This window comes from Nerophis ophidion, linkage group LG06 (genome assembly GCF_033978795.1).
Source record: "Nerophis ophidion isolate RoL-2023_Sa linkage group LG06, RoL_Noph_v1.0, whole genome shotgun sequence".
NCBI classification, from domain to species: domain Eukaryota; kingdom Metazoa; phylum Chordata; class Actinopteri; order Syngnathiformes; family Syngnathidae; genus Nerophis; species Nerophis ophidion.
In genome coordinates, this window is record NC_084616.1 from 19,014,760 (window position 1) to 19,027,168 (window position 12,409).

The 12,409-nt window shown below is 40.6% G+C and overlaps 1 protein-coding gene across 1 annotated transcript in view; it reads left to right on the forward strand.

Annotated features, from left to right (window-relative positions):
- The window catches only part of hspg2 (heparan sulfate proteoglycan 2), a 331,901-nt gene that overhangs the window by 67,070 nt on the left and 252,422 nt on the right, over positions 1–12,409 (forward strand). The window contains exons 2-3 of the mRNA XM_061902940.1: positions 7,708–7,837; positions 12,401–12,409. The exon at positions 12,401–12,409 is cut by the window's right edge and continues 51 nt beyond it. Coding sequence (XP_061758924.1) covers positions 7,708–7,837; positions 12,401–12,409 — 139 coding nt within the window. The remainder of the gene's footprint in view (positions 1–7,707; positions 7,838–12,400) is intronic.

Genomic DNA, 12,409 nt, shown 5'->3' on the forward strand with positions numbered 1-12,409 from the left:
TAAAACTTAAAATAGGTCAATAAATCCTAACAAAATTGATGCTAATTTATAGAGCAATAAAAAAAAAATCACATTATAAGCATACTTGTTAAGTAAGTGTTCTGTTCTACATGGTAGTGTGCTGGGGGGGGGGGGGGGGGCAGTACATCTAAGAAGGACAGCTCCAGACTGGAGAAACTGATCAGGCGGGCCGGTTCTACAATCAGAATGAAACTGGACTCACTGGTGACGGTGGCAGAGAAGAGGACTGTGGACAAATCTCCTGATGATTGAGGGAACCCCTCATGAAACAGTTCTGTAGGGATGAAGTAGTCTTGTGATTTTTTCCCACACATACATATATATATATATATATATATATATATACTTGAAAATATATACTTGAAAATATATACACCCCCCCCCCCCCCCCCCCCCCCCCCACACACACACACGCACACATACCTCAACACCCCCCTCCCCATCTCCCGAATTCGGAGGTCTCAAGGTTGGCAAGTACGATTATAAGAACCCCACTCAAAAAAGTGTTAAAAAAGAGTCTTGTTGTTTTTTTTTTCCATTTACCCCTTACGCTTAAATCAATATCAGACATATCTGTTGATTATGAGTTCATATTTTAGTTTCTATGTTTGTTTTTGTTCCTAAAACCAACAAAATATGCACTATTTCCCTCCAAAAAGTGGAATATCTGAATACGTCAATAATTTGATTCATTATTATATTTTGAGCAATGACAGTATTAAATTTAAAATAAAATAGAAAACAGCCTGCATGGCAGTTCTGTGTTATTAGAATTATTAGAGAACATTGCAACTTTTTCTTGTTAAAGTTCACCTGTTTGCTCTTTCATTCCACTTTTATGTAATTTTTTTTTTAGTAATTTCAGAATGTGCCGTTTAAAAAACTTTGGACACCTGTGATTTAAGTTTTTTTCTCCCAGACAGAGATAAGTCGAGCTGTTATGAACCGCGTGATATTTTGTGTACAAGTGTGGAACTTTGGACCCTCCCGGAGTCCACAGGCACACCGTGCTTAAGTCCCAGAGAAGATCCAAGTGACGGTCGACTGGTCGCCGCCGCTGACAGGAATTTGTTTGGTCAGCGCTTTCCTTTTGAAAAAATCCCGGGATTGTTGTTGCAAGGGCGTTCAGTCGGGCCAGCGAGGATTTGAGGGGTGTTAGATGCCGTTATTTATGTGCTAAGGCGAAGCCAGCCTGACGGGGTAGGGTGGAAATAGGAAGTGGCGGGCCGTGCCAGCTGGAAATGCCAACGCTGTCATCTTGCCAGAGTCGTATCAGCATCTGAGCGCTCTGGCCGAGCAGGAGGGTTCTCTCCATCAAGATGATCGAGATGGTCTCACTCCTCGGTGCAAGCGTGTAGATTTATCAGGCCACTACAAGACAACCATTTGTGTAGATCCATCAGGACACTACAAGACGATCGTGTAGATTCATCAGGACACTACAAGCCAACAAATTGTGGGATTAATCAGAATGATACAAGATAACTAATCGTGTAAATTCATCAAGACGATACATAAAAAAAAATTGTGTAGATTTATCAGGACTATACAAGACAACAAATCGTGTAGATTCATCAGGACAATACAAGACAACCAATTGTGTAGATTCATCAGGACACTACAAGACAACCAATTGTGTAGATTCATCAGGACTATACAAGACAACCAATTGGGTAGATTCATCAGGACACTACAAGACGGTTGTGTAGATTCATCAGGACACTACAAGACAATCAATCGTGTAGATTCATCAGGACTATACAAGACAACCAATCGTGTAGATTCATCAGGACACTACAAGACACCCAATGGTGTAGATTCATCAGGACACTACAAGACAACCAGTGGTGTAGATTTATCAGTACCATACAAGACAACCAATCGTGTAGATTAATCAGGACAGTACAAGAAGATTGTGTAGATTCATCAGGACACTACAAGACAAGCAATCGTGTAGATTCATCAGGACACTACAAGACGATTGTATAGATTAATCACTACACAACCAGACGACCAATTTTGTAGATTCATCAGGACACTACAAGACGGTTGTGTAGATTCATCAGGACACTACAAGACAATCAATCTTGTAGATTCATCAGGACACTACAAGACAACCAATCGTGTAGATTCATCAGGACACTATAGGACAACCAATCGTGTAGATTTATCAGGACTATACAAGACAACAAATCGTGTAGATTCATCAGGACAATACAAGACAACCAATTGTGTAGATTCATCAGGACACTACAAGACAACCAATTGTGTAGATTCATCAGGACTATACAAGACAACCAATTGGGTAGATTCATCAGGACACTACAAGACGGTTGTGTAGATTCATCAGGACACTACAAGACAATCAATCGTGTAGATTCATCAGGACACTACAAGACACCCAATGGTGTAGATTCATCAGGACACTACAAGACAACCAGTGGTGTAGATTTATCAGTACTATACAAAACAACCAATCGTGTAGATTCATCAGGACAGTACAAGAAGATTGTGTAGATTCATCAGGACACTACAAGACAAGCAATCGTGTAGATTCATCAGGACACTACAAGACGATTGTATAGATTAATCACTACACAACAAGACGACCAATTGTGTAGATTCATCAGGACACTACAAGACGGTTGTGTAGATTCATCAGGACACTACAAGACAATCAATCTTGTAGATTCATCAGGACACTACAAGACAACCAATCATGTAGATTCATCAGGACACTATAGGACAACCAATTGTGTAGATTTATCAGGACACTACAAGACATCCAATGGTGTAGATTCATCAGGACACTACAAGACAACCAGTGGTGTAGATTTATCAGTACCATACAAGACAACCAATCGTGTAGATTAATCAGGACTATACAAAACAACCAATCGTGTAGATTCATCAGGACAGTACAAGAAGATTGTGTAGATTCATCAGGACACTACAAGACAAGCAATCGTGTAGATTCATCAGGACACTACAAGACGATTGTATAGATTAATCAGTACACAACAAGACAACCAATCGTGTAGATTCATCGGGACAATACAAGACAACCAAATGTGGAGATTCATCAGGACACTAAAAGACAACCAATTGTGCAGATTCATTAGGACACTACAATAAAACCAATGGTGTAGATTCATTAGGACACTACAATACAACCAATCGTGTAGATTCATCAGGACACTACAACACACCCAATCGTGTAGATTCATCAGGACACTACAAGACAACCAATGATGTAGATTCATCAGGACACTACAAGACGATTGTGTAGTTTCATTAGGACACTCCAAGTCAACAAATTGTGTAGATTCATCAGGACACTACAAGACGATTGAGTAGATTCATCAGGGCACTGCAAGCTAACAAATCGTGTAGATTCATCAGGACACTACAAGACAAACAAGACAACCAATTGCGTAGATTTATCAGGATACTACAAGACAGACAATTGTGTAGCTTCATCAGGACACTACAAGACAAACAATCAGGTAGATTCATCATGACGATACAAAGCAACCAATTGTGTAGATTTATCAGGACGATACAAGACAACCGATCGTGTAGATTCATCAGGACGATACAATACAAGCAATAATGTAGATTCATCAGGACCATACAAGACAACCAATCGTGTAGATTAATCAGGATACTACAAAACAACAAATTGTGTAGATTCATCAGGACACTACAAGACAACCAATCATGTAGATTCATCAGTACCGTACAAGACAACCAATCGTGTAGATTTATCAGGACGATACAAGTCAAACAATCATGTAGATTTATCAGGACCATACAATACAACCAATGGTGTACATTCATCAGGACCAAACAAGACAACCAATCATGTAGATTCATCAGGGTACTACAAGACAAACAAGAAAACCAATTCCGTAGATTTATCAGGATACTACAAGACAGACATATCATCAGGACGATACAAGACAACCGATCGTGTAGATTTATTAGGACGATACAATACAAGCAATAATGTAGATTCATCAGGACATTACAAGACAACCAATTGTGTAGATTCATCAGGACACTACAAGACAAACACTTGTGTAGATTCATAAGGACACTACAAGCCAACAAATCGTGTATATTCATCAGGACACTACAAGACAACCAATTGTGTAGATTCATCAGGACACTACAAGACAACCAATTGTGTATATTCATCAGGACACTAAAAGACAAACTCGTGTGTAGATTCATCAGGACACTACAGGACAAACAATTGTGTAGATTCATCAGGACAAGGGCAGTATCCGCCGTATATACAGTCGTATCTGTGTTAATAGAACCCAGTTGTAGCTGGGACGCATTGACTTTAACCTCCTTTCTAATGACTTCAATTTTCTTACTAAAGAATTGCATAAAGTCATCAGCTGAGTGGGTGGAGCTACTGGAAGGAGTCCCTTGTTGGGTTAGCGATGCTACCGTACTAAACAAAAATTTAGGATCGTTTTTATTACGGTGGATGAGATTTGAGTAATATTTAGCTTTAGCTAAGGTAAGCATGCGTTTATAAGTTATTAAACTATCACTCCATGCTTGATGGTGCACCTCAAGTTTAGTCATGCGCCATTTGCGTTCCAGCTTTCTACATAATAATTTCTGAGCTCTAGTTTCTTCTGTAAACCACGGGGTACGCTTTTTTGGAGCCTTTTTTAACTTTAGCGGTGCTATGTTATCAATGGTTTCGCGCAGGGCGTCGTTAAAGTTGTTAGTGAGGTTATCAATAGAGCCCACATATTTTGGGAATGGGGCCATTACCGAGGGCAGTAGTTCAGCAAGAGTTGTCGTTGTGGCCGTATTAATGTTGCGGCTGCTATAGCAGTTATTATTATTATTATTATTAGTTTGTTGAACATGCGTCTGAACCTCGAATTTTATAAGGTAATGATCGGACAATACTTTAGTATACGGGAGTATGGCAACTTTGGAAACGGTGATACCCCTGACAAGCACTAGGTCTATCGTATTACCGTTGCGATGCGTGGGTTCATTTATTATTTGTGTGAGACCACAGCTATCAATTATAGTCTGTAGCGCTACGCACGGTGGGTCCGATGGGGTATTCATATGGATATTAAAGTCCCCCATTATGATTATATTATCGGCGTGTGTCACTAGATCAGCAACGAACTCTGAGAATTCATTGATAAAGTCCGAATAAGGCCATGGGGGGCGGTAGATAACAGCCAGGTGTAGAGGCAGCGGTGTGACAGACCTCATAGTAAGCACCTCAAACGATTTATATTTATTACTTATGTTAGGACTAACGTTAAAGTTTTCGTTGTATATTAGTGCGACCCCCCCACCCCTTTTAAGGGGACGGGCAATATGCGCATGTGTAAAGTTAGGAGGACATGCCTCATTTAGCGCAAAAAAGTCGTTTGGTTTAAGCCAGGTTTCGCTGAGACCGATGACGTTAAGATTGTTGTCTCTGATGATATCATTAACTAACAACGTTTTGGGAGACAATGATCTTATGTTTAAAAAACCTATATTATAGGTAGTGGGCTGTTTTAGGGAATTTTTGATCAAATTATCCGTAGTAGCAATATTAATAATGTTGTGTTTATTATGCCCAGTGCATTTAGTATAATTACGACCATATCTAAGAGTGCCAAATGAATCCAAAACAAAACAGAACGTGACCACAAAACATGACAGAAGAACTATTTCCTGCAGGTTTAGTGGCAGGTAGTTACATCTGTGCTCTAAAGGGTGAGCTAAGGTAGAGTTGCATCAGCACTCTTGCCTTACACAATTTACAGACCACATTGGTCTGACTACGGTCCCTTTTCAAACATCCAAATAACTGACTTTTCCTCTTTTATCCGCAATTTCTTCATTTGGACTTTCTCTTCTCACTCCATGCAAAGAATCAAGCACACTTGATAGTTGATACCATCACCTGATTGGCTGTTAACATGTCACTCCCAGTGATTAGTGATCACTTACTGTGTGTCTTTGTTCGTGCAACCAACCTCGCTTCATTCTTTCCAGCTTTTTCACATTTTGTAAACGTTTAATCCAGGGGTCTGCAACCCAAAATGTTGAAAGAGCTACAATGGACCAAAAATGCAAAAACAAATCTGTCTGGAGCCGCAAAAGAACATGAGATATAAATTGAAGTAAGAGGACTTAAAGGAAACTAAATGAGCTCAAGTATAGCTACAAATTAGGCATAATGATGGTATGTGTACATAAAGCTAGCCTAAATAGCATGTTAGCATCGATTAGCTTGCAGTCATGCAGGGACCAAATATGCCCGATTAGCACTCCACACAAGTCAATAACATCAACAAAACTCACCTTTGTGCGTTCGAGCACGACATAAAAAGTTTGGTGGACAAAATGAGACCGAAAAAGAAGTGGCATAAAACACGTCTTAGTAAGTCGGAGAAAGTTGTGCATGTAAACAAACCACGGCAAGTTCAAAGACCGCCAAAATTAGTAGGACAAAACGGCGCTCGGCAAATACTCGAATCAGTGAAGCATGTTTAATACAAACAATGTGCTCTATAACAATTAGGGAGGTTTGTGTCATGTTTGTCCTCCTACAGAAACCGTATTAAAACAAAAAATATATTTTTTTCCCTTCATCTTTTTCCATTTTTCGTACATTTTTGAAAAAGCTACAGAGAACGTGACCACAGAATAACCCGGTTTAATTAAACACATTTTGTTTGTTAATATCGATTACAAGTCCGTGGTTCTCGCCTGGAAAAGGGTCGAATGGGTTGGGGGTGGAGACCCTGCCCCAAGTGGAGGAGTTCAAGTACCTCGGAGTCTTGTTCACGAGTGAGGAAAGAGTGGATCGTGAGATCGACAGGCGGATCGGTGCGGCGTCTTCAGTAACGCGGACGTTGTACCGATCCGTTGTGGTGAAGAAGGAGCTGAGCCGGAAGGCAAAGCTCTCAATTTACCGGTGGATCTACGTTCTCATCCTCACGAGCTTTGGGTTTTGACCGAAAGGACAAGTGGCCGAAATGAGTTTCCTTTGCCGTGTGGAGGGTCTCTCCCTTAGAGATTGGGTGAGGAGATCTGTCATCCGGGAGGAACTCAAAGAAAAGCCGCTGCTCCTCCACAGATGAGGTCAGGATGCCACCCGAACTCCTCCCTAGGGTGGTGTTCAGGGCACGTCCAACCGGTAGGAGGCCATGGGGAAGACCCAGGACACGTTGGGAAGACTATGTCTCCCGGCCGGCCTGGGAACGCCTCGGGATCCCCCGTGAGGAGCTGGACGAAGTGGCTGGGGAGAGGGAAGTCTGGGGTTCCCTGCTTAGGCTGCTGCCCCCGCGACCCGACCTCGAAGAAGATGGATGAATATCGATTACACGTCTAAGGCGTTTAATTTCTCAGGACTGTTTACTAACAAACGTTTCATGTTTTCTTTTGTTTTCCTGACATTCCAATCCCATATTTGGGTCATTCCTGCGCAGACTCGCACGTCATGAACTCTGAGACGGGGTCATGAACTTTTATTTGCACGTGAACTCTTGATGAGGCCGCCTGGGAGATAACGAGCGTCGCGAGTCAACAAAAACCCGGTTTCCCACCCCCCCGCCTTTGTTTTCCCCGCGCCCTTCGGAGGGGTGTAACCCGGCTCCGTGGGGACTTTGACCCTAATAAATCTCTTTGTGTTTGCCCCAGGTGACACGGGCCTCCAAGGTGTGGGGGGAGGTCCCTCCGCCAGACGACTCCGTGGAGCAGAAGGACGTCCCGGCGGCCCCGAGCCTACTGGGCGACGACGAGGACTTTGTCGCCGATGGGGCGTCAGGAGGTGGGTGGGGCCTAATCCAATCACTTGCACTTACATATAGAGGTCCAGATATACAGTGGGGCAAAAAAGTATTTAGTCAGCCACCGATTGTGCGAGTTCTCCCTTTTAAAAGGATGACAGAGGTCTGTCATTTTCATCATAGGTACACTTCAACATTGTAGGAATTTTAAAGAATTTATTTGTAAATTATGGTGGAAAATAAGTCAACCATTCAAAGCTCTCACTGATGGAAGGAGGTTTTGACTCAAAATCTCACGATACATGGCCCCGTTCATTCTTTCCTTAACACGGATCAATCGTCCTGTCCCCTTAGCAGAAAAACAGCCCCAAAGCATGAAGTTTCCACCACCATGCTTCACAGTAGGTATGGTGTTCTTGGGATGCAACTCAGTATTCTTCTTCCTCCAAACACGACAAGTTGAGTTTATACCAAAAAGTTCTATTTTTGGTTTCATCTAACCACATGACATTCTCCCAATCCTCTGCTCGTCGTGTTTGGAGGAAGAAGAATACTGAGTTGCATCCCAAGAACACCATACCTACTGTAAAGCATGGGGGTGGAAACATCATGCTTTGGGACTGTTTTTCTGCTAAGGGGACAGGACGGTTGATCTGTGTTAAGGAAAGAACGAATGGGGCCATGTATCGTGAGATTTTGAGCCAAAACCTCCTTCCATCAGTTACAGCTTTCAAATACTTATTTTCCACCATAATTTACAAATAAATTCTTTAAAATTCCTACAATGTGAATTCCTGGATTTTTTTTTCACATTCTGTCTCTCACAGTTGAAGTGTACCTATGATGAAAATGACAGACCTCTGTCATCATTTTAAGTGGGAGAACTTGCACAATCGGTGGCTGACTAAATACTTTTTTTTCATGGCCGATACCGATGCCGATGATCAGATATTTGGAGGGGATACTTATTTACAGTAAAAGTAATTAAAACGTGAATATTATGTCAGTAAACATCTTGTTGTTTAATATTATTTTGTAGGAAAGATGGGACTAGAAGTGACATAATGTTTGTGTTTAATTTACTATCAAAAAACGAGTGTCTAAGAGGAGCATTTTATTTGTAAATATGGAACATTGTTGTGGCTTGTGCAGCCCTTTGAGACACTCGTGATTTAGGCTTATATAAATAAACATTGATTGACTGATTGATTGACATCTCCCAGGAAAATTGGTCAAATTAGGACGTTTCTCGACATCACGATAGCTCCATTTTATACACTCTTTTTTTTTTATAACACTTTAAGGATTTAATACATTGTAAGGTTTCCTCCTGAAATACTGTCAACATTTGATTAAAATAATTCTAGGCTCCTTCACGTACATTATAGTTGAGGTATTTTTTCAAGATGGCCAACATAGTTTCTTCCTGGATGTTACAGAAAGTATGAGAATGTGTGAGCTGCTGCCTGCTCTTCTTGACTTTAATAATCACCTCATATTTGTCAAGATATGTACTTTTTTTCTCTTCTGTGGTCTTTATTTGATTGAATGACGGAACATGAAACTCGTGGCGCTGTTTTCATAAACCCGCGCTCCGAGTGTTGCGTACGGAGGCTTGTCGAGCGACTCCATCGCTGCAGTAGCCAAAACAAAAAACAAAACAAAAAACAGGCAAGAAGACACCGGGCAAGAAGGACAAAAACTGGATTTATAAGTTTTGACTGGTAAGCAGAAGATATTTTTGATAATCAAAACAGTCTGTCCATATATTAGCTGCACCTAAGTCGCAGACATATACGTTAAGAAATCAGTTATTTACTCAGAAATATTTTGTAAATGTTTATTTACATACCTTAATTGTTTCCAAACGGTGTTGGTAACAAGGCAGTAAAACGGATGATCAAACAAAACAGAAGTCATCGCCATCAGCTAAATAGACTCAATAACTCCACGGTGATGTTTTGGTGAATTTACCGACAAATTTGCGAACCTGAAACAATACAAAAATAATGTCATTGTAAGTTAGCTAATGTGCTAATGAGCTCCCCCTGTTTCAAAAGCCACAGAGTTCAAAGTGTAGGAAAAAAGTAGCGGCTTAAAGTCTGAAATGTACAATTGTTTTGTTGTAGTTGTAAAAAAAAATAATAATAATGCGGCATACATTTTCAATGGGAGACAGGTCTGGAGTATAGGCAGGTCAGTCTAGTACCCGCACTCTTTTACTGTGAAACCACGCTGTTGTAACATGTGGCTTGGCATTGTCTTGCTAAAATAAGCAGGGACGTCCATGATAACATTGCTTGGATGGCAAAATATGTTGCTCCAAAACCTGTATATACAAAAATAATGTTGTTGTAAGTTAGCATATTAGCTAAAGCTAACAAGCCCAGCTTAATTACATTACGATAGCACGTACAACTCTGCATGAAAACACTCGGACCGACATCGCACATGGGACGGATTAGTAACTAAGAATTGTTTTAGTTATATTGTAAAGCTTACAAACGTTGCTTGGAGTGATGAACGAAGAATCCTCATGAGTAGAAAACGCTACTGACGGCTGAAAGATGGAACGGCATTTCTAGTTCCGGTCGAAAGCACTAAATGGAGGGGCAAAGCAGCAGTAAGAGTAAGCGTCCAAAAAATGGCGCCATAGCACAAACAATAACACACCTTTTCAGTGTTTGCTTGTTTTTTGTTTTTCAAAACTATTTGCATTAAGGCCATTAACGAATACAAACCTATAAATGAGCTCACCTGTTTTAAAAGCTACTGAGTTCTAAGTGTAGGAAAAAAAGTAGCGGCTTTTAGTCTGAAAATTTAGTAGTATTGTTGTAGTTGTAAAAAATAAATAATAAAATGGGCCACACATTTTCAATCAGAGACATGTGTGGACTACAGGCAGGCCAGTCTAGTACCTGCACTCTTTTACTATGAAGCCACGCTGTTGTAACACGTGGCTTGGCGTTGTCTTGCTGAAATAAGCGGGGGCGTCCATGATAACGTTGCTTGGATGGCTACATATGTTGCTCCAAAATCTGTATGTACGAAAATAATGTTGTTGTAAGTTAGCATATTAGCTAAAGCTAATAAGGCCAGCTTGATTACATTATGATAGCACGTACAACTCTGCATGAAAACACTCGGACCGACATCGCACATGCGACGGTTTAGTAAGTAATAATTGTTTTAGTTATATTGTAAAACCTACAAACGTTGCTTGGAGTGACGAATGAAGAATCCTCACAAATAGAAACGCTATGGATGGCTAAAAGATGGAACGGCATTTCTACTTCCGGTCGAAAGCACTAAACGGAAGGGCGAAGCAGCACTAAGAGTAAGCGTCCAAAAAATGGCGCCATAGCACAAACAATAACACACCTTTTAAGTGTGTTTGCTTGTTTTTTGTTTCTCAAAACTATTTGCATTAAGGCCATTAACGAATAGAAACCTATTAATGAGCTCCCCTGTTTTAAAAGCCACAGAGTTCAAAGTATCGGCTTTTAGTCCGAAAATTTAGTAGTATTGTTGTAGTTGCAAAAAAATAAAAATAAAAATGCGCCACACATTTTCAATGAGAGACATGTCTGGACTACAAGCAGGCCAGTCTAGTACCCGCACTCTTTTACTATGAAGCCACGCTGTTGTAACACATGGCTTGGCGTTGTCCTTGCTGAAATAAGCAGGGGCGTCCATGATAACGTTGCTTGGATGGCTACATATGTTGCTCCAAAACCTGTATGTACAAAAATAATGGCGTCGTAAGTTAGCATATTAGCTAAAGCTAACAAGGCCAACTTGATTCCAGTACAATAGCACGTAAAACTCTACATGAAAACACTGACAGACATCGCACATGCGACGGTTTAGTAACTAAGAATTGTTTTAGTTATATTATAAAGCTTACAAACGTTGCTTGGAGTGACGAATGAAAAATCCTCATGAGTAGAACGCTGTGGATGGCTGAAAGATGGAACGGCACTTCTACTTCCGGTCGAAAGCACTAAACGGAAGGACACCGCAGCACCAAGAGTAAGTGAACTCGCCCAAAAAAATGGCTCCATAGCACAAACAATAACACACCTTTTCAGTGTGTTTGCTTGTTTTTTTGTTTCTCAAAACTTTTTGCTTCAAGGCTGTTTGCGAATACAAACCCATTAATGAGCTCCCCAGTTTTAAAAGCCACAGAGTTCAAAGTGTAGGAAAGAAAGTAGCGTTTTTTAGCCCGAAATTTTGCCGTAGTTATAAAAAAAAACTAATAATAATGTGACACACATTTTCAATGGGAGACAGGTCTGGACCACACTCTTTTACCATGAAGCCACGCTGTTGTAACATGTGGCTTGGCGTTGTCTTGCTGAAATAAACAGGGACGTCCATGATTACGTTGCTTGGATGGCTGATATGCACAGTACAAAAATAATGTCGTAGCATAATACAACTATACATGAAAACACTGACAGACATCACATATGGGACTGTGTAGGAAGTAATAATTGTTTTAGTTATATTGTAAAACTTACAAACTTTGCTTGAAGATACGAATGAAGAATTTATTCGAGTAGGAACGCTATGGACGGTTTTAAAGGTTCTTCTGTCTACAGATCTGCCCA